A 23,200-nucleotide genomic window follows, 5' to 3' on the forward strand; every position below is an offset into this window, starting at 1 on the left:
CCCCAAAATCCTCCCAAATTCCCCCAAAAGCCCCCCAGGAGCCCCTCAAAATCCTCCAGGACTCCCAAAACCTCCCAAAGCTCCCCAGGACTCCCCAAATTCCTCCAAAACCTCCCCAGGACCACCAAAACTTTCCCAAAGCCCCCCAGGACCCCCCAGAATTCCCTCAGGACCCCCCAAAACCTCCCCAAAGCCCCCCAGGACCCCCCAAAATTCCCCTAGACCCCCCTAAAACCTCCCAAGACCCCCCCAAACCTCCCCAAAGCCCCCCAGGGACCCCCCAAAGCCCCCCAGGACCCCCCCAAAACGTCCCCAGGACCCCCCCAAAACCTCCCCAAAGCCCCCCAGGACCCCCCAAATCCTCCCAGGACCCCCCAAACCCACCCAACCTCCCCCCCCAGGACCCCCCAAATCCAACCAAAACCCCCCTGGGACCCCCAAAGTCCCCCCAAAACCCCCCCGGGCCCCTCCCCCCCCCCCCCGTACCGGGGTCCCCCTGAGGGGTCTCAGGTCTCTGTCGCAGTCGCCGCAGCCCCCCGGGCTCCAGCCCCCGGGCACGTAATTGCCCAGCGAGTTCAGGGCCACCTGCGGGGCCAGCGGGGCCACTGGGGACACCCCGAGATCGGGGACACCCCCAGGGACCCCAAAACCCCACAGAGACCCCCCAAACACCCCCCAAATCCACCCCAAAATCCCCCAAATCCACTCTAAAAATCCCCCGAATCCACCCCAAAGTGACCCCAAAATCCCCCCAAACCCACCCCAAAATCCCCCAAATCCACCCCAAACTGACCCCAAAACCCCCCCAAACTGAGCCCAAACCCCCCAAATCCACCCCAAAATCCCTCCAAACCCACCCCAAAATCCCCCAAATCCACCCCAAAATCCCCCAAATCCACCCCAAACTGACCCCAAAACCCCCCCAAACTGAGCCCAAACCCCTCAAATCCACCCCAAAATCCCTCCAAACCCACACCAAAATCCCCCGAATCCACCCCAAACTGACCCCAAAATGCCCCAAATCCACCCCAAAACCCCCCAGAGAACCCCCAAACTGAGCCCAAAACCCCCCGAATCCAACCCCAACTGAGCCCAAAATCCCCCAAATCCACCCCAAAATCCCCCCAAACCCACCCAAACTGACCCCAAAACCCCCCCAAACTGAGCCCAAACCACCCCAAAATCCCCAAATCCACCCCAAAACCCCCCAGGGCCCAGCGAGTTCAGGGCCACCTGCGGGGCCAGCGGGGCCACTGGGGACACCCCGAGATCGGGGACACCCCCAGGGACCCCAAAACCCCACAGAGACCCCCCAAAACACCCCCCAAATCCACCCCGAAATCCCCCAAATCCACTCTAAAAATCCCCCGAATCCACCCCAAACTGACCCCAAAATGCCCCAAACCCACCCCAAAATCCCCCAAATCCACCCCAAACTGACCCCAAAATGCCCCAAACCCACCCCAAAATCCCCCAAATCCACCCCAAACTGACCCCAAAACCCCCCCAAACTGAGCCCAAACCCCCCAAATCCACCCCAAAATCCCCCAAATCCACCCCAAACTGACCCCAAAATGCCCCAAATCCACCCCAAAACCCCCCAGAGAACCCCCAAACTGAGCCCAAACCCCCCAAATCCACCCCAAAATCCCCCAAATCCACCCCAAAACCCCCCCAGGGCCCAGCGAGTTCAGGGCCACCTGCGGGGCCAGCGGGGCCACTGGGGACACCCCGAGATCGGGGACACCCCCAGGGACCCCAAAACCCCACAGAGACCCCCCAAAACACCCCCCAAATCCACCCCAAAACCCCACAGAGACCCCCCCGAAAAATCCCCCAAACTGAGCCCAAAACCCCCCGAATCCACCCCAAATCCACCCAAAACCCCGCAGAGACCCCCAAAATCCCTCAAATCCACCCCAAAACCCCCCAGAGAACTCCCAAACTGACCCCAAATTCCCCCAAATCCACCCCAAACCCAAATCCACCCCAAAATTCCCCCAAATCCCCCCAAACCCCCCAAATCCACCCCAAAATCCCCCAAATCCACCCCAAAACCCCGCAGAGACCCCAAAACCCCCCAAATCCACCCCAAACTGACCCCAAAACTCCCCAAATCCACCCCAAACTGACCCCAAAACCCCCCAAATCCACCCCAAAACCCCCCTAAGGACCCCCCCGGTATTGGGGGAAGGTTTCGGGTGGGATTTGGGGGGATTTTGGGGGGATTTTGAGGATTGGGGGGGATTGGGGTGGATTTAGGGATTTTTGGGGTGGATTTTGGGGTGGATTTTGGGGTGGATTTGGGGTTTTTGGTCCCTTTGTGGGGGCCGTTTCTGTGGATCACGCCAGGGGGGTTTTGGGGTGGATTTTGGGGTGGATTTTGGGGTGGATTTCGGGGTGAATTTGGTGGTTTTTGGGGTGGATTTTGGGGTGGATTTGGAGGATTTTGGGGTGGATTTTGGGGTGGATTTTGGGGTGGATTTTGGGGTTTTTGGTACCTTTGTGGGGCCGTTCCCGTGGATCACCCCAGGGGGGTTTTGGGGTGGATTTTGGGGTTTTTTGGTGGATTTTGGGGTGGATTTGGGGATTTTGGGGTGGATTTTGGGGTGGATTTTTGGGGTGGATTTTGGGGTGGATTTTGGGGCAGATTTGGGGTTTTTGGTCCCTTTGTGGGGCGTTCCCGTGGATCACCCCAGGGGGGTTTTGGGGTGGATTTGGGGTTTTTTGGTGGATTTTGGGATGGATTTGGGGATTTTGGGGTGGATTTTGGGGTGGATTTGGGGTGGATTTGGGGGTGGATTTGGGGTGGATTTTGGGGTGGATTTGGGGGATTTTGGGGTGGATTTGGGGGTGGATTTTGGGGGGATTTTGGGGGATTTTTGGTGGATTTTGGGGTGCATTTGGGGATTTTTGGGGTGGATTTCGGGTTCTTGGTCCCTTTGTGGGGCCGTTCCCATGGATCACCCCAGAGGGGTTTTGGATGGATTTTGGGGGGATTTTGGGGTGCATTTGGGGTTTTTGGTACCTCTGTGGGGCCGTTCCCGTGGATCACCCCAGGGGGGTTTTGGGGTGGATTTTTGGTGGATTTGGGGTTTTTGGGGTGGATTTTGGGGCGGATATGGGGTTTTTGGTACCTTTGTGGGGCCGTTCCCGTGGATCACCCCAGGGGGGTTTTGGGGTGGATTTGGGATTTTTGGGGTGGATTTTGGGGTGGATTTTGGGGCGGATTTGGGGTTTTTGGTCCCCTTTGTGGGGCCGTTCCCATGGATCACCCCAGGGGGGTTTGGGTGGATTTTGGGGTGGATTTTGGGGTGGATTTTGGGGTGGATTTGGGGATTTTGGGGTGGATTTTGTGGTGGATTTTTGGGGCGGATTTTGGGGTGGATTTGGGGGTTTTTGGTCCCTTTGTGGGGCCGTTCCCATGGATCACCCCAGAGGAGTTTTGGATGGATTTTGGGGTGGATTTGGGGGTATTTTGGGGTGGATTTTGGGGGGATTTTGGGGTGCATTTGGGGTTTTTGGTACCTCTGTGGGGCCGTTCCCGTGGATCACCCCAGGGGGGTTTTGGGGTGGATTTTGGGGTGGATTTTGGGGATTTTGGGGTGGATTTTGGGGTGGATTTGGGGTGGATTTGGGGGTTTTTGGTCCCTTTGTGGGGCCGTTCCCGTGGATCACCCCAGGGGGGTTTTGGGGTGGATTTTTGGGGTGGATTTGGGGTTTTTGGTCCCTTTGTGGGGCCGTTCCCGTGGATCACCCCAGGGGGGTTTGGGTGGATTTTGGGTGGATTTTGGGGTGGATTTTGGGGTTTTTGGTACCTTTGTGGGGCCGTTCCCGTGGATCACCCCAGGGGGGGTTTTGGGGTGGATTTTGGGGTGGATTTTGGGGTTTTTGGTACCTTTGTGGGGCCATTCCCGTGGATCACCCCAGGGGGATTTTGGGGTGGATTTTGGGGTGGATTTTGGGGTTTTTGGTACCTTTGTGGGGCCGTTCCCGTGGATCACCCCAGGGGGGTTTGGGTGGATTTTGGGGTGGATTTTGGGGTGGATTTGGGGGTTTTTGGTACCTTTGTGGGGCCGTTCCGTGGATCACCCCAGGGGGGATTTGGGGTGGATTTTGGGGTGGATTTGGGGGTTTTTGGTACCTTTGTGGGGCCGTTCCCGTGGATCACCACCGGCAGGGCCCCGCTGACCTCGTTCCTCACTCGGTTCCCCCCCGGCTCGAAGCGAATCGTGACCTCGTCTGGGGGGGGCAAAAAGGGGGTCAAGGACCCCCAAAACCACCCCAAAAACCCCAAAAACACCCCCAAAACACCCCCAGGAACCCCCAAATTCTCCCCAGACCCCCCCAAATCCCCCAGGAAACCCCAAAATCCCCCCAGGATCCCCCCAATTTTCTCCCACGACCCCAAAAAATCCCCCCAGGACCCCCCCAAACCACGTGGGACCCCCCCAAAATCCCCCTGGGACCCCCCAAAATCTCACCCAAATCCCCCTGGATGCCCCAAAATCCCTCCAGGACTCCCCAAATCCCCCCCAAAATCCCCCCATAATCCCCCAGGACCCCCCAAATCCCCCCAGGACCCCCCAAATCCTTCCAGGACCCCCCAAAACTCCCCCAAATCCCTCGTGGGACCCCCAAAATGCCCCAGGACCCCCCAAACCTCCCCAAATCCCCCAAAAATCACACGGGACCTCCCCAAAATCCCCCCAGGACCCCCCAAATTCCCCCAGGACCCCCCCAAAATCCCCCCAGGACCCCCCAAATCCCCCAGGACCCCCCAAAATCCTCCCAGGACCCCCCCAAATCCCTCGTGGGACCCCCAGACTCCCCCCAAATCCCCCCAGGACCCCCCAAAATCCCCCTCAGGACCCCCCAAATCCCCCCAGGACCCCCCAAATCCCCCCAGGACCCCCCAAAATCCCTCATGGGACCCCCAGACTCCCCCTAGGACCCCCCAAAATCCCCCCAAAAATCACACGGGACCCCCCAAATCCCCCCAGGACCCCCAAAAATCCCCTCAAAATCCCCCCAGGACCCCCCAAAATCCCCCCAGGACCCCCCAAATCCCTCCAGGACCCCCCAAATCCCCCCAGCACCCCCCAAACCCCCCCAGGACCCCCCCAAATTCCCCCCAGGACCCCCCAAATCCCCCCCAGTCCCACCGAGGGCCCCGTTGAGGTTCTGGAAGATTCGGGAGTGGTGATCCAGGGCCAGGCCCAGCCGCTCCTGGGGGCACAGGGGGGGTCAGGGGGACCCCAAAAATCGGGGGGGGGGGGGTCAGGGAGGGGTCGGGGGGGGGGCGAGAGGGGGATTTTGGGGGGGGTCTGAGGGGGTTTGGGGGAGAAAAAAGGGATTTTTGGGGTCTTTTGGGGGGTTAAGGGCGGGAAAAGGGGAATTTGGGGGGGGGGTCCTAAAATTTGGGGGGGTTTGGGGGCTCCCTGGGGGGGGGTCTGGGGGAAATTTTGGGGGGTTTGGGGAGGAAAAAGGGATTTGGGGGGGGGGGTCCCTAAAATTTGAGGGGTCCCTGGGGGGGTCTGGGGTGATTTAGGGGGGGTTTGGGGGGGGAAAAAGGGATTTTTTGGGGGGGTTTGGGGTCCCTGGGTGGTTTTGGGGGGGTCCCTAAAATTTGGGGGGGTCTGGAGGGGTCCCTGGGGGGGTAAGAGGGGATTTTGGGGGGGGATTTGGGGGAGTCTGAGGGGATTTTGGGGAGGAAAAAGGGATTTTTGGGGTCTTTGGGGGGTTTAAGGGGGGAAAAAGGGAATTTTGGGGGGGGGGTCCTAAAATTTGGGGGGGTTTGGGGGGGTCTGAGGGGATTTGGGGGAGTTTGGGGGGGCCTCGGATGGATTTGGGGGGGTCAGAGGGGCTTTGGAGGGGATTTTTTGGGGTGTTTTGGGGAGATTTTGGGGAATTTTGGGTGGGATTTGGGGGCTTTGGGGGCTCAGGGTTTTTTGGGATATTTTTGGGATATTTTGGGATATTTTTGGGGGGATTTTGGGGGGATTTTGAGGAGTTTGGGGGCTGTGGAAGGTCAGGGTTTTTTGGGATATTTTGGGGTGATTTTGGGGGGATTTTGGGGTGGGATTTGGGGGCTTTGGGGGCTCAGGTATTTTTGGGATATTTTTGGGATATTTTGGGATAATTTTGGGGGATTTTGGGTGGGATTTGGAAAAGTTTAGGGGCTGTGGAAGGTCAGGGTTTTTGGGATATTTTTGGGGGATTTTGGGGCTTTGGGGGCTCAGTTTTTTGGGATATTTTTGAGGTGATTTCTGGGGATTTGGGGTGGGATTTGGGGTCTTTGGGGGCTCAGGTTTTTTGGATATTTTGGGGTGATTTTGGGGATTTTGGGTGGGATTTGGGGGCTTTCGGGGCTCAGATTTTTGGGATATTTTGGGGTGATTTTGGGGGATTTTGGGTGGGATTTGGGGGCTTTGGGGGCTGTGGAAGGTCAGGGTTTTTTCGGATATTTTTGGGATATTTTGGGGTGATTTTGGGTGGGATTTGGGGCTTTGGGGGCTTAGGATTTTTGGGACACTTTTGGGATATTTTGGGGTATTTTTGGGGTGATTTTGGGTGGGATTTGGAGGAGTTTGGGCGCTGCAGAAAGTCAGGTTTTTTTGGGATATTTTGGGGGATTTTGGGTGGGATTTGGGGGCTTTGGGGGCTCAGATTTTTTGGATATTTTGGGGTGATTTTGGGTGGGATTTGGGGGCTTTGGGGGCTCAGGGTTTTGGGATATTTTGGGGTGATTTTGGGGGGATTTTGGGTGGGATTTGGGGGCTTTGGGGGCTCAGATTTTTTGGATATTTTGGGGTGATTTTGGGGGGATTTTGGGTGGGATTTGGGGGCTTTGGGGGCTCAGGGTTTTTGGGATATTTTGGGGTATTTTGGGATATTTTGGGGTGATTTTGGGTGGGATTTGGAGCAGTTTGGGGGCTGTGGAAGGTCAGGGGATTTTCGGATATTTTTTGGATATTTTGGGGTGATTTTGGGGGATTTTGGGTGGGATTTGGGGGCTTTGGGGGCTCAGATTTTTTGGATATTTTGGGGTGATTTTGGGTGGGATTTGGGGGCTTTGGGGGCTCAGGGTTTTGGGATATTTTGGGGTGATTTTGGGGGATTTTGGGTGGGATTTGGGGGCTTTGGGGGCTCAGGTTTTTTGAGATATTTTTGGGTGATTTTGGGGTGATTTTGGGTGGGATTTGGGGGCTTTGGGGGTCAGGTTTTTGGGATATTTTGGGGTGATTTGGGGGGAATTTTGGGTGGGATTTGGGGGCTTTGGGGGCTCAGGTTTTTTGGATATTTTGGGGTGATTTTGGGGTGATTTTGGGTGGGATTTGGGGGCTTTGGGGGTCAGGTTTTTGGGATATTTTGGGGTGATTTTGGGTGATTTTGGGTGGGATTTGGGGGCTTTGGAGGTCAGATTTTTGGGATATTTTGGGGGGATTTTGGGGGATTTTGGGTGGGATTTGGGGGCTTTGCAGGCTCAGGTTTTTTGGGATATTTTTGGGTGGATTTTGGGGGATTTGGGGTGGGATTTGGGGGCTTTGGGGGCTGTGGAAGGTCAGGGGATTTTCGGATATTTTTGGGATATTTTGGGGTGATTTTGGGTGGGATTTGGGGCTTTGGGGGCTTAGGATTTTTGGGACACTTTTGGGATATTTTGGGGTATTTTTGGGGTGATTTTGGGTGGGATTTGGAGGAGTTTGGGGGCTGCGGAAAGTCAGGTTTTTTTGGGATATTTTGGGGAATTTTGGGTGGGATTTGGGGGCTTTGGTGACTCAGTTTTTTTTGGGGACATTTTTGGGATATTTTGGGGTGATTTGGGGGGATTTTGGGTGGGATTTGGGGGCTGTGGAAGGTCAGGCATTTTTGGGATATTTTGGGGTAATTTTGGGGGATTTTGGGGGGATTTTGGGTGGGATTTGGAAAAGTTTGGGGGCTGTGGAAGGTCAGGGTTTTTGGAATATTTTTGGGGGATTTTGGGATATTTTGAGGTGATTTCTGGGGATTTGGGGTGGGATTTGGGGGCTTTGGGGGCTCAGGTTTTTTGAGATATTTTTGGGTGGATTTTGGGGTGATTTTGGGTGGGATTTGGGGGCTTTGGGGGTCAGGTTTTTGGGATATTTTGGGGTGATTTTGGGTGGGATTTGGGGGCTTTGGGGGCTCAGGTTTTTTGGATATTTTGGGGTGATTTGGGGGGATTTTGGGTGGGATTTGGGGGCTTTGGGGACTGAGATTTTTGGGATATTTTCAGGGTGATTTTGGGCTGATTTTGGGTGGGATTTGGGGGCTTTGGGGGCTCAGGTTTTTGGGATATTTCGGGGTGATTTTGGGGTGATTTGGGGGGATTTTGGGGCTCACCCTGAGCTCGGGGTCCAGGTAGAGCTGGGTGTAGAACAATTGATCGTCGTCGTCGTCCCGGAAGTGCCAACGCTCGACCAGAGCCCACAGGGCCGGGGCGAACCCCACGAACCCTAAAGGGACCCCAAAACCCTCTGGGTGACCCCAAAACCAGCCCCGGGACCCCCAAAAACCCTAAAAGGGACCCCAAAAACCCTAAAAGGGACCCCAAAAACCATGGGAATCACCCCAAAAACAGCCCCGGGACCTCCAAAAACCCTAAAAGGGACCCCAAAACCCGTGGGAATCACCCCAAAAACAGCTCCAGGAGCCCCAGAAACCCTAAAAGGGACCCCAAAAACCGTGGGAATCACCCCAAAAACAGCCCTGGTAACCCCAAAAACCCTAAAAAGGGACCCCAAAAACCGTGGGAATCACCCCAAAACCAGCCCCGGGACCCCCCAAAAACCCTAAAAGGGACCCCAAAAACCCTAAAAGGGACCCTAAAAACCGTGGGAATCACCCCAAAAACAGCCCTGGTACCCCCAAAAACCCTAAAAAGGGACCCCAAAAACCGTGGGAATCACCCCAAAAACACCCCCGGGACCCCCAAAAAGCCCCTCAGAACCCCCCAATCTCCCCCAAGTCCCCCGAAAATCCCTCCCAGGACCCCCCAAAACCCCCTCAGGACCCCCCAAATCCCACCCAGGACCCCCCAAATCCCACCCAGGAACCCCCAAACCCCACCCAGGACCCCCCAAATCCCACCCAGGACCCCCCAAATCCCATCCAAGACCCCCCAAACCCCCTCAGGAGCCCCCAAACCCCCTCAGAACCACCCCAAAACCCCCTCAGGACCCCTCAAACCCCACCCAGGACCCCCCTAAACCCACCCAGGACCCCCCAAACCCCACCCAGGACCCCCCCAGACCCCCTCAGGACCCCCCAAACCCCCTCAGAACCCCCCCAAAACCCCCTCAGGACCCCCCAAACCCCCTCAGAACCCCCCAAATCATCCTCAGGACCCCCCAAATCCCACCCAGGACCCCCCAAATCCCACCCAGGACCCCCCAAATCCCCTCAGGACCCCTCAAATCCCACCCAGGACCCCCCCAAATCCCACCTGGGACCCCCCCAAACCCCCTCAGAAGCCCCCAAACCCCCTCAGGACCCCCCTAAACCCACCCAGGACCCCCCAAACCCCACCCAGGACCCCCCCAAACCCCCTCAGAACCCCCCAAATCATCCTCAGGACCCCCCAAACCCCCTCAGGACCCCCCCAGACCCCCTCAGGACCCCCCAAATCATCCTCAGGACCCCCCAAATCCCCTCAGAACCACCCCAAATCCCCCTCAGGACCCCTCAAATCCCACCCAGGACCCCCCAAATCCCCTCAGGACACCCCAAACCCTCTCAGAACCACCCCAAAACCTCCTCAGGACCCCCCAAATCCCCTCAGGACCCCCCAAACCCTCTCAGAACCACCCCAAAACCTCCTCAGGACCCCCCAAATCCCCTCAGAACCACCCCAAAACCTCCTCAGGACCCCCCAAATCCACTCAGGACCCCCCAAACCCTCTCAGAACCCCCCAAATCCCCCTCAGGACCCCCCAAATCCCACCCAGGACCACCCAAACCCCCTCAGGACCCCCCAAATCCCACCCAGGACCACCCCAAACCCACCCAGGACCCCCCAAATCCCCCTCAGGACGCCCCCAAGCCTCCTCAGGACCCCCCAAACCCCCTCAGAACCACCCCAAATCATCCTCAGGACCCCCCAAATCCCCTCAGGACCCCCCCAGACCCCCTCAGGACCCCCCAAATCATCCTCAGGACCCCCCAAATCCCCTCAGAACCACCCCCAAACCCCCTCAGGACCCCCCAAATCCCACCCAGGACCCCCCAAATCATCCTCAGGACCCCCCAAACCTCCTCAGGACCCCCCAAACCCCCTCAGAACCACCCCAAATCATCCTCAGGACCCCCCAAACCCCCTCAGGACCCCCCCAGACCCCCTCAGGACCCCCCAAATCATCCTCAGGACCCCCCAAATCCCCTCAGAACCACCCCCAAACCCCCTCAGGACCCCCCAAATCCCACCCAGGACCCCCCAAATCATCCTCAGGACCCCCCAAACCTCCTCAGGACCCCCCAAACCCCCTCAGAACCACCCCAAATCATCCTCAGGACCCCCCAAACCCCCTCAGGACCCCCCCAGACCCCCTCAGGACCCCCCAAATCATCCTCAGGACCCCCCAAACCCCCTCAGAACCACCCCCAAACCCCCTCAGGACCCCCCAAATCTCACCCAGGACCCCCCAAATCCCACCCAGGACCCCCCAAACCCCCTCAGGACCCCCCAAATCCCCCTCAGCACCCCCCAAACCCCCTCAGCACCCCCCAAACCCCCTCAGAACCACCCCCAATCCCCCTCAGGACCCCCCAAATCCCCCTCAGGACCACCCAAACCCCCTCAGGACCCCTCAAATCTCACCCAGGACCCCCCAAATCCCACCCAGGACCCCCCAAATCCCCCTCAGGACCCCCCCAAGCCCCGCTGGTACCCCCGGAGTTGAGGAAGGGCTTCCCCCCGGGGGGCGCTGGGGGGTAGAGCCGGGCCAGCCCCTCCTGGGGCCAGCAGAAGCCCTCGGCCGCGAACAGGACCCCGGCCCGGGAGCGCCGGAACTTGGCCAGCAGCTCCTGGGGCCCCGCCGCGAACACCACGTCATAGCTGGGGGGAGAAACGGGGTCAGGGAGCCCAAAAACGGCCAAAATCGCCCCAAAATCACCCCAAAATCACCCCAAAACCACCCCAAACCACCCCCGGGAACACCACGTCATAGCTGGGGGGAGAAACGGGGTCAGGGAGCCCAAAAACGGCCAAAATCACCCCAAAACCCCCAAAAACACCCCAAAATCACCCCAAAAACCCCTAAAACCAACCCTGGGAACACCACGTCATAGCTGGGGGGAGAAACGGGGTCAGGGAGCCCAAAAACGGCGAAAAACACCTCAAAAATGCCCCAAACCCACCCCAAAAACCCCCAAAAACACCCCAAAATCACCCCACAACCCCCAAAATCACCCCAAAAACCCCCAAATCACCCCAAAATCACCCCAAACCAACCCCGGGAACACCCTGTCATAGCTGGGGGGAGAAATGGGGTCAGGGAGCCCAAAAACGGCCAAAATCACCCCAAAAACCCCTAAAATCACCCCAAAATCACCCCAAAACCAACCCTGGGAACACCACGTCATAGCTGGGGGGAGAAACGGGGTCAGGGAGCCCAAAAATGGCCAAAATCACCCCAAAAACACCCCAAAATCACCCCAAAAACCCCCAAAATCACCCCAAAATCACCCCAAACCAACCCCGGGAACACCACGTCATAGCTGGGGGGAGAAATGGGGTCAGGGAGCCCAAAAACGGCCAAAATCACCCCAAAAACCCCCAAAAACACCCCAAAATCACCCCACAACCCCCAAAATCACCCCAAAAAACCCCCCAAAACACCCCAAAATCACCCCAAAACTCCAAAAACCCCTAAAACCAACCCCGCGAACACCACGTCATAGCTGGGGGGAGAAATGGGGTCAGGGAGCCCAAAAACGGCCAAAATCACCTCAAAAATGCCCCAAAATCACCCCAAAAATGCCCAAAATCACCCCCAAAACCCCCAAAATCACCCCAAAATCACCCCAAACCAACCCCGGGAACACCCTGTCATAGCTGGGGGGAGAAATGGGGTCAGGGAGCCCAAAAACGGCCAAAAACACCTCAAAAATGCCCCAAAACCACCCCCAAAACCCCCAAAAACACCCCAAAATCACCCCACAACCCCCAAAATCACCCCAAAAACCCCCAAATCACCCCAAAATCACCCCAAACCAACCCCGGGAACACCCTGTCATAGCTGGGGGGAGAAATGGGGTCAGGGAGCCCAAAAATGGCCAAAATCACCCCAAAAAACCCCCAAAACACCCCAAAATCACCCCAAAACCGCCCAAAATCACCCCAAAATCACCCCAAAAACCCCCAAACCAACCCCAGGAACACCACGTCATAGCTGGGGGAGAAATGGGGTCAGGGAGCCCAAAAACCCCCAAAATCACCCCAAAAATCCCCCAAAATCACCCCAAAAACCCCCAAAATCACCCCAAAAATCCCCCAAAATCACCCCACAACCCCTAAAATCACCCCAAAATCACCCCAAAAACCCCCAAACCAACCCCGGGAACACCACGTCATAGCTGGGGGGGAGAAACGGGGTCAGGGAGCCCAAAAATGCCCCAAAAACACCCCAAAATCACCCCAAAAATGCCCCAAAATCACCCCAAAACCGCCCAAAATCACCCCCAAAACCCCCAAAATCACCCCAAAATCACCCCAAAACCCCCAAAATCACCCCAAACCAACCCCGGGAACACCCTGTCACAGCTGGGGGGAGAAATGGGGTCAGGGAGCCCAAAAACGGCCAAAATCACCCCAAAAACACCCCAAAAACACCCCAAAATCACCCCACAACCCCCAAAATCACCCCCAAAAACCCCCAAAAACACCCCAAAATCACCCCCAAAACCCCAAAAACCCCTAAAACCAACCCCGCGAACACCACGTCATAGCTGGGGGGAGAAACGGGGTCAGGGAGCCCAAAAACGGCCAAAATCACCTCAAAAATGCCCCAAACCCACCCCAAAAACCCCCAAAAACACCCCAAAATCATCCCACAACCCCCAAAATCACCCCAAAACCCCCCAAATCACCCCAAAATCACCCCAAACCACCCCCGGGAACACCACGTCATAGCTGGGGGGGAGAAACGGGGTCAGGGAGCCCAAAAATGACCAAAATCACCCCAAAAATGCCCCAAAACCACCCCCAAAACCCCCCGAAACACCCCAAAATCACCCCAACCCCCCCCCCAAAAAAACCCAAATCCCCCTAAACCCCTCCCAAATCCCCCCCAAATCCCCCAACCCCCCTGAACCCTCCCAAAATTCCCCAAACCCCCCCAATCCCCTTGTTTCCCCCAAACCCCTCCCAAAATTCCCCAAATCCCCCCAAAACCCCCTTTTTACCCCCAAAACCCCTCCCCAAATCCCCCAAATCCCCTTTTTACTCCCCCAAATCCCCTTTTTACCCCCCCAAATCCCCTTTTTACCCCCAAACCCCTCCCCAAATCCCCCAAATCCCCCCCAAAGATTCCCCAATTCCCCTCAAATCCCCTCAAAATCCCCTTTTCACCCCCCCAATCCCCTTTTTACCCCCCAAAATCCCCTTTTCACCCCCTAAATCCTCCCCAAATCCTCCAAATGCCCTTTTTACCCCCAAACCCCTCCCCAAATGCCCCCAATCCCCCCCAAACCCCCCCAAATCCCCCAAATCCTCCCAATCCCCCAAAATCCCCCCAAATCCCCCCAAACCCCCCAAACCCCCCCAAATCCCTCAAATCCCCCAAATCTCCCCAAATCCCTCCAAATTCCCCCAAATCCCCGAAAATCCCCCCAATCCCCCCAAAATCCCCCAAATCCCCTTTTTACCCCCCAAATCCCCCCAAATCCCCCAAAAATCCCCCAAAGCTCCCCAAATCCCCCCAATCCCCCCAAATCCCTCAAATCTCCCCAAATCCCTCCAAATTCCCCCAAATCCCTGAAAATCCCCCCAATCCCCCCAAATCCCCCAAACCCCCTTTTTACCCCCAAACCCCCCAAATCCCCCCAAACCCCCCCAAAATCTCCCCAAATCCCCCAAATCCCCCCAAACCCCCCAAATCCCCCCCAAATCCCCCAAAGCCCCCAAACCCCCCAAATCCCCCCCAAATCCCCAAAATCCCCCCAAACTCCCCAAACTCCCCCAAACCCCCCAAATCCCCCCAAATCCCCCAAATCCCCCCAAACTCCCCAAACTCCCCCAAATCCCCCAAAATCCCCCCAAATCCCCCCCAATCCCCCCAAAATCCCCCAAACCCCCCAAATCCCCTTTTTACCCCCCAAATCCCCCAAACCCCCCAAACCCCCCAAATCCCCCCAAAATCCCCCAAACCCCCCAAATCCCCCCAATCCCCCAAACCCCCCCAAATTCCCCCAAATCCCCCAAATCCCCCCCAATCCCCCCAAAATCCCCCAAATCCCCCCCAATCCCCCCAAATCCCCCAATCCCCCAAATCCCCCAAACCCCCCAAATCCCCTTTTTACCCCCCAAATCCCCCAAACCCCCCAAATCCCCCGAACCCCCCGAAATCCCGCGAAATTCCGGCACCTGTCGACGAAGAGCAGCACGAGGCCGCCCCTCCCCCGCAGCGGCGCCAGGGCCGCGCGCAGCCACCGAACCTTCTGCCCCCCCCCGGGGCTGCGCGCCACGTCCCCCCCCGCGCCACGCCCGGCCCAGCCCCAGCGTCTGCGCCGGCAACGGCACCGGGAACGACACCGGGAACGGCACCGGGAATGACAGCGGCACCGGGAACGACAACAGCACCGGGAACGACAGCGGCACCGGGAACGACAGCGGCACCGGGAACGACAGCGGCACCGGGAACGACAGCGGCACCGGGAACGGCACCGGGAACGGCACCGGGAACGGCACCGGGAACGACAGCGGCACCGGGAACGACAGCGGCACCGGGAACGACAACGGGAATGACAACGGCACCGGGAACGACAACGGGAACAACAGCGGCACCAGGAACGACAGCGGCACCGGGAACGGCAACGGCACCGGGAACGACAGCGGGAACAACAGCGGCACCGGGAACGACAGCGGCACCGGGAACGACAGCGGGAACGACAACGGCACCAGGAACGGCACCGGGAACGGCACCGGCACCGGGAACGACAGCGGCACCGGGAATGACAGCGGCACCGGGAACGGCAACGGCACCGGGAACCAAACAGCACCGGGAACGACAACAGCACCGGGAATGACAACGGCACCGGGAACCAAACAGCACCGGGAACCAAAGAGCACCGGGAATGACAGCAGCACCGGGAACGGCAACAGCACCGGGAACGACAGCGGCACCGGGAACGGCAACGGCACCGGGAACGGCAGCGGCACCGGGAACGACAGCGGGAACGACAGCGGCACCGGGAACGACAGCGGCACCGGGAACGACAGCGGCACCGGGAACGACAACGGCACCGGGAATGACAACAGCGGGAAAAACAGCGGGAATGACGGCGGGAAAAACAGCAGCGGGAAAAAGAACAGCGGGAATGACAACAGCGGGAATGATGGCGGGAATAACAGCGGGAAACAGGGCAATGGAGGGAACAACAGCGGGAATGACAGCGGGAATGACAACGGGAAACATGGCGGGAAAAACAACAGCGGGAAAAACAACAGCGGGAATGACGGCGGGAAACACGGCGGGAATGACAGCGGGAATGACAGCGGGAATAACAATGGGAATAACAATGGGAATAACAATGGGAATAACAATGGGAAACAGGGCGACGGCGGGAAAAACAGCGGGAATGACAGCGGGAATGACGGTGGGAAACACGGCAACGGCACCGGGAAACACGGCACCAGGAAAAACAGCGGGAATGACGGCGGGAATGACAGCGGGAAACAGGGCAACGGAGGGAAAAACAGCAGGAAAAATGGCGGGAAAAACGGCGGGAATGACAATGGGAAACAGGGCAACGGCAGGAAAAACGGCACCGGCACCGGGAAAAACAGCGGGAAACACAGCGGGAATGACAGTGGGAATGACGGCGGGAATGACAACGGGAATAACAACAGGAAACACGGCAACGGAGGGAAAAACAGCGGGAATGACAGCGGGAATGACGGCAGGAATAATGGCGGGAATGACAACGGGAATGACAATGGGAAACACGGCAACGGCACCGGGAAAAACAGCAGGAAAAAAGCAGTGGGAATAACAGTGGGAAAAACAGCAGGAAACACGGCAACGGCGGGAAAACAGCGGGAATGACGGGGGGGAAAACCAGCAGGAAAAACAGCGGGAAAACCAGCGGGAAAACCAGCGGGAAAACCAGCGGGAAAAACAGCGGGAAACAGGGCAATGGCGGGAAAAACGGCGGGGAAAACAGCGGGAATGACAGCGGGAATGACAGCGGGAATGACAGCGGGAAATACGGCACCGGCGGGAAAACAGCGGGAATGACGGCGGGAAAAACAGCGGGAAACAGGGCAACAGCGGGAAAAACAGCGGGAAAACAGCGGGAAAACAGTGGGAATGACAATGGGAATAACGGCGGGAATAAGAGCGGGAATGACGGCGGGAATAACACCAGGAAAAACAGCGGGAAAAACAATGGGAAACAAGGGAATAACAGCGGGAATGGGAACAACGGGAAACAGGGCAACGGCAGGAGAGACAGCGGGAATGGGAACAGCGGGAATGGGAACAGCGGGAATGGGAACAGCGGGAAAAAGGACAACAGTGGGAAAAATGGGAATAACAACGGGAAACGGCAACGGCGGGAAAAACAACGGGAATAACAACGGGAATGACAACGGGAATAACAGCGGGAAAAATGGGAATAACAGCAGGAATAACAGCAGGAAACAGGACAACAGCGGGAATAACACCAGGAATGGGAACAAGAATCCAGGAACCCAGGAAAAAGGACAACAGCGGGAACGGCAACAGCGGGAATGGGAACAGAGGGAATGAGAGCAGGAATCCGGGAAAAAGGACAACAGCGGGAATGACAGCGGGAATGACAACAGCGGGAATCCAGGAATCCGGGAAAATGGACAACAGCGGGAAAAATGGGAATAACAGTGGGAACGACAACAGGAACGACAACAGCGGGAGAGACAACAGCGGGAACAACGACAGGAAAAACAGCGGGAATGACAGCGGGAAAAACGGGAATAACAACGGGAAAAACAGAGGAAAACCGGGAAAAACAGTGGGAAAAATGACAAGAAAAACAGCGGGAAAAACAGAGGGAATGACAGCAGGAAAAATGGGAATAACAAGGGGAAAAACGGGAATAACAACAGGAAAAATGGGAATAACAACGGGAAAACAGCAGGAAAAACAGCGGGAAAAACAACAGGAACGACAATGGGAAAGACAGCGGGGAAAATCAGCGGGAAATCGGGAATAACAACGGGAAAAACAGCGGGAACAACAACAGCGGGAAAAATGGGAATAACAGCAGGAATGATGGGAAATGCGGGAATAATGAGAATAACAGGAAAAACAACGGGAAAAATGGGAATAAGGGGAAAAATGGGAATGACGAGAAAAATGGGAACGACGGGAAAAACAACAGGAATGATGGTGGGAGTGAAGGGGGGATGGGTGGGGGAATGAATGAGGGGAAATGGGGGGGAAAAAATGGGGAAAAAAGGGGGGAAAAGGGGGCGGGAATGGGGAACGAATGGGGAAAAATGGGGGATAAATGGGGGATAAATGGGGAATGAATGGGGGATAAATGGGGAATGAATGGGGAATGAATGGGGGATAAATGGGAATGAATGGGGATAAATGGGGGATAAATGGGAATGAATGGGGGAATGAATGGGGGATAAATGGGGGATAAATGGGAATGAATGGGGAATGAATGGGGAATGAATGGGGATAAATGGGGGATAAAAGGGAATGAATGGGGGAATGAATGGGGGATAAATGGGGAATAAATGGGAATGAATGGGGGAATGAATGGGGGATAAATGGGGGATAAATGGGGGATAAATGGGAATGAATGGGGGAATGAATGGGGGATAAATGGGGGATAAATGGGAATGAATGGGGGAATGAATGGGGGATAAATGGGGGATAAATGGGGAACGAATGGGGAAATAATCAGGAATGAATGGGAATGAATAAGGGATAAATGGGGGGAAAAATGGGGAAATAATCGGGAATGAATGGGGAATGAATGGGGAATGAGTGGGGGATAAATGGAAATGAATGGGGAAATAATCGGGAATGAATGGGGAACGAATGGGGGATAAATGGGGGATAAATGGGAATGAATGGGGGAATGAATGGGGGATAAATGGGGGATAAATGGGGAACGAATGGGGAAATAATCAGGAATGAATGGGAATGAATGGGGGATAAATGGGGGATAAATGGGGGAATGAATGGGGGATAAATGGGGGATAAATGGGGGAATGAATGGGGGATAAATGGGAATGAGTGGGGATAAATGGGGAATGAATGGGGGATAAATGGGAATGAATGGGAACGAATGGGGAATGAATGGGGATAAATGGGGGATAAATGGGAATGAATGGGGGAATGAATGGGGGATAAATGGGGGATAAGTGGGGAATGAATGGGGGAAATAATCAGGAATGAATGGGAATGAATGGAGGATAAATGGGGGATAAATGGGGAAATAATCGGGAATGAATGGGGAATGAATGGGGAATGAATAGGGGATAAACGGAGGATAAATAGGGAATGAATGGGGAAATAATCAGGAAGGAACAGAGAATGAATGGGAATGAATGGGGAATGAGTGGAGATAAATGGGGAATGAATGGGAATGAATGGGGAATGAATGGGGAAAACATGGGAAAAAATGAGGAAAAATGGTGAAAACAAGGAAGAAATGGGGGAAAATCAGGGGAAAATGGGGAAAAATGGGGGAAAATGAGGAAAAAATGGGGAAAAATGGGGAAAAAATGGGGAAAACAAGGGAAAAATGGGGGAAAATCAGGGGAAAACGGGGAAAAATGGGAAAAAATGAGGGAAAAATGAGGAAGAAATGGGGAAAATGGGGGAAACAAGGAAAAAAATGAGGAAAAATGGTGAAAACAAGGAAAAATGGGGAAAATGGGAAAAAATGTGAAGCAAATGAGGAAAAATGGGGAAAAAATAAGGAAAAAATGGGGAAAATGGGGGAAATAAGGGAAGAATGAGGAAAAATGGTGAAAAGAAGAAAAAAATGGGGGAAAATCAGGGAAAAATGGAGAAAAATGGGAAAATGGTAAAAAATGGGGGAAAAATGAGGAAAAAATGGGGAAAACGGGGGAAAACGGGGAAAAATGGGAAAAAATGGGGGAAAACGGGGAAAATGGGAAAAAATGGGGGAAAATGAGGAAAAATGGGGAAAAATGGGGAAAACATGGAAAAAATGGGGTGAAACGGGAAAAAAATGGGGAAAATGGGGGAAAATGGGGGAAAATTGGGGAAAATGGGTAAAAGGGGGGAAACAAGGGAAAAAATGAGGAAAAATGGTGAAAACAAGGAAAAAGAGGGGAAAATCAGGGAAAAATGGGAAAAGATGGGGAAAATGGGGAAAAATTAAGAAAATGGGGGAAAATGGGGAAGGCAAGGAGAAAATGAGGAAAAATGGTGAAAATGAGGAAAAAATGGGGGAAAATCGGGGGAAAATGGGGAAAAACGAGGAAAAAATGGGGGAAAATGGGGAAAACAAGGAAAAAAATGGGGGGAAATGTGGAAAAATAAGGGGAAATGGGGGAAGCAAGGGAAAAAATGAGGAAAAACGGTGAATACGAGGAAAAAATGGGGGAAAATCGGAGGAAAAAGGGGAAAAATGGGAAAAAACAGGGAAAACAAGGAAAAATGGGGGAAAATGGGGGAAATGGGGAAAATGAGGAAAAATGGGGAAAAATGGGGGAAAAATGGGGAAAAATGGGGAAAAAAGGGTGAAGAGGGGGAAAATGGGGAAAAATTGGGGAGAAAACGGGGGAAAGGGGCGACAGCAGGAGGCCGAGGGGGGGGCAGCGGCAGGAAAAGGAAAACGAGGAGAGAAAGTCCAAAAAAGGGGAAAACAGAGAAAACAAAACCAAACGTTAGAAAAAAAACCACAGGAAAAAGTCAAATTCGAGCAAAAACCCCGAAACGAAACCCGGACTAAACCCAGAATTAATTAAATAATTAAATAATTAAATAATTAAATAATTAGATAATTAAATAATTAATTAAATAATTAAATAAAGCCCGACCACCCCCTCCCCCCCCCCACCCTCAGGACCCCTCCCCCAGCTCTGCCCCTCCCCCCCCCACCCCCAGGACCCCTCCCCAGTTTCCCCTCCCCCCCCACCTGGACGCTGTAGTTGAAGGTTTGGGCCGATCTGAGGAACCGCCGGTAGCCGTCCGTGGCCTCCGTGGCCACCGTGAGCACCAGCAGCTCCTCTGGGGGGGCACGGGGGGGTCAGAGCCCCCCCAAATGAACCCTGCGACCCCCCCAGTGACCCCCAAAACTGACCCAATGACCCCTGGGACCCCCAAAGTGACCCAATGACCCCTGGGACCCCCCCAGTGACCCCCAAAGTGACCCACTGACCCCTGGGACCCCCAAAGTGACCCCCAAAGTGACCCAATGACCCCTGGGACCCCCAAAGTGACCCAGTGACCACTGGAACCCCCCCAGTGACCCCCAAAGTGACCCAATGACCCCTGGGACCCCCAAAGTGACCCCCAAAGTGACCCAATGACCCCTGGGACCCCCAAACTGACCCAATGACCCCTGAACCTCCCCCAGTGACCCCCAAAGTGACCCAATGACCCCCAGTGACCCCCAGCGCGACCCAATGACCCCTGCGACCCCCCCCAGTGACCCCCGAACTGACCCAATGACCCCTGAACCTCCCCCAGTGACCCCCAAAGTGACCCAATGACCCCTGGGACCCCCAAAGTGACCCAGTGACCACTGGGACCCCCCCAGTGACCCCCGAAGTGACCCAATGACCCCTGGGACCCCCCAAAGTGACCCAGTGACCACTGGGACCCCCCCAGTGACCCCCAAAGTGACCCAATGACCCCTGGGACCCCCCAAAGTGACCCAATGACCCCTAGGACCCCCAAAGTGACCCCCGAAGTGACCCAATGACCCCTGGGACCCCCCCAGTGACCCCCAAAGTGACCCAATGACCCCTGGGACCCCCCCCAGTGACCCCCAAAGTGACCCAATGACCCCTGAACCTCCCCCAGTGACCCCCAAAGTGACCCAATGACCCCTGGGACCCCCAAAGTGACCCAGTGACCACTGGGACCCCCAAAGTGACCCCCAAAGTGACCCAATGACCCCTGGGACCCCCAAAGTGACCCCCAAAGTGACCCAATGACCCCTGAACCTCCCCCAGTGACCCCCAAAGTGACCCAATGACCCCTGGGACCCCCAAAGTGACCCAGTGACCACTGGAACCCCCCCAGTGACCCCCAAAGTGACCCAATGACCCCTGGGACCCCCAAAGTGACCCAGTGACCACTGGAACCCCCCCAGTGACCCCCAAAGTGACCCAATGACCACTGGGACCCCCAAAGTGACCCCCAAAGTGACCCAATGACCCCTGGGACCCCCAAAGTGACCCCCAAAGTGACCCAATGACCCCTGGGACCCCCAAACTGACCCAATGACCCCTGAACCTCCCCCAGTGACCCCCAAAGTGACCCAATGACCCCTGCGACCCCCCCCAGTGACCCCCAAACTGACCCAATGACCCCTGGGACCCTCCCCAGTGACCCTTGACCCTCTCCCCCTGACCTCAGTGACCCCTGACCCCCCTCCCACTGACCCCCAGTGACCCCTGACCCCCCCAGTGACCCCTTCCCATGGACCCCCAGTGACCCCTGACCCCTCCCCAGCGACCCCAACCCCCCTCCCCAATAACCCGCAGTGACCCTGACCCCCTCCTCCTGACCCCCAGTGACCCCCACCCCTCCCCAGTGACCCCTGACCCCTCCGCCACCTGACCCCCAGTTACCCCCACCCCTCCCCACTGACCCCTGACCCCTCCGCCACCTGACCCCCAGTTACCCCTGACCCTCCCCACTGACCCCGACCCTCCCCAGTGACCCCCACTGACCCCTCCCCACTGACCCCTGACCCTCCCCACTGACCCCCACTGACCCCTGACCCCTCCCCAGTGACCCCTGACCCCTCCCCACTGTCCCCCAGTGACCCCTGACTTCCCCCCAGTGACCCCTGACCCCTCCCCACTGACCCCCAGTGACTCCTGACCTCTCCTGAGTGACCACTGACCCCTCCCCAGGACCCCCACTGACCCCTGACCCTCCCCAGCAACCCCGACCCCTCTCCCCAGTGACCCCTGACCCTCCCCAGTGACCCCCTGACCCCTCCCCACTGACCCCCACTGACCCTTGACCCCCCAGTGACTCCTGACCCCACCCCACTGACCCCTGACCCCTCCCCAGTGACCCCCAGTGACCCCTGACCCTCCCCACTGACCCCTGACCCTCCCCAGGACCCCCACTGACCCCTCCCCACTGACCCCTGACCCCTCCCCAGTGACCCCCAGTGACCCCTGACCCCTCCCCACTGACCCCTGACCCCCCAGTGACCCCCAGTGACCCCTGACCCTCCCCACTGACCCCCAGTGACCCCAACCCCTCCCCAGTGACCCCCTGACCCCTCCCCACTGACCCCTGACCCCCCAGTGACCCCTGACCCTCCCCACTGACTCCTGACCCCTCCCCACTGACCCCCACTGACTCCTGACCCCTCCCCACTGACCCCCACTGACCCCTCCCCACTGACCCCTGACCCTTCCCCGCCCCCCCGCCCCCGCCCCCCGTTCCCGCTCACCGTTCCCGGAGGGGCTCGGGGCGCTGCCGGGGGAGGTCCCGGGGGGGTTTTTGGGGCAGCTCTGGGGGGTCCCGGGGGGGGTTTCGGGGCAGATCTGGGGGGTCCCGGGGGGGTTTTTGGGGCAGCTCTGGGGGGTCCCGGGGGGGCTCCTCAGCAGCAGCAGCAGCAGCAGCGGCACCGCCAGCGCGGCCATGGCGCGGGGGGGCGGGGCCTGCGCCGAGGGGCGGGGCTTCCCGCCGCGCCTCAGCCAATCGCCTCCCGCCGCTCCGCCCCCTCCGCCAATCAGCGCCGGGGGGCGGGGTCAGGGCCGGGGTGCCACGTTGCCAGGAGTTTAAAAAAACCAAAAAGG

At 56.8% G+C, this 23,200-nt stretch overlaps 1 protein-coding gene across 1 annotated transcript; it reads right to left on the bottom strand.

Annotated features, from left to right (window-relative positions):
• Positions 1 to 486: 486 nt before the first annotated feature.
• Positions 487 to 23,044, bottom strand: LOC138101399 (multifunctional procollagen lysine hydroxylase and glycosyltransferase LH3-like; the record flags this gene model as incomplete). Its single annotated transcript, XM_068999202.1, has 9 exons — positions 23,007 to 23,044; positions 22,852 to 22,912; positions 20,347 to 20,438; positions 14,603 to 14,740; positions 10,908 to 11,074; positions 8,365 to 8,477; positions 5,166 to 5,229; positions 4,145 to 4,242; positions 487 to 585 (listed from the first exon to the last, which is right to left on the bottom strand). Coding segments are annotated over exons 1-9 (870 nt in total), but the record flags the coding sequence as incomplete, so codon positions are not given.
• Positions 23,045 to 23,200: the final 156 nt, after the last annotated feature.

Source organism: Aphelocoma coerulescens, unplaced genomic scaffold (assembly GCF_041296385.1).
Source record: "Aphelocoma coerulescens isolate FSJ_1873_10779 unplaced genomic scaffold, UR_Acoe_1.0 HiC_scaffold_280, whole genome shotgun sequence".
NCBI classification, from domain to species: Eukaryota; Metazoa; Chordata; class Aves; order Passeriformes; family Corvidae; genus Aphelocoma; species Aphelocoma coerulescens.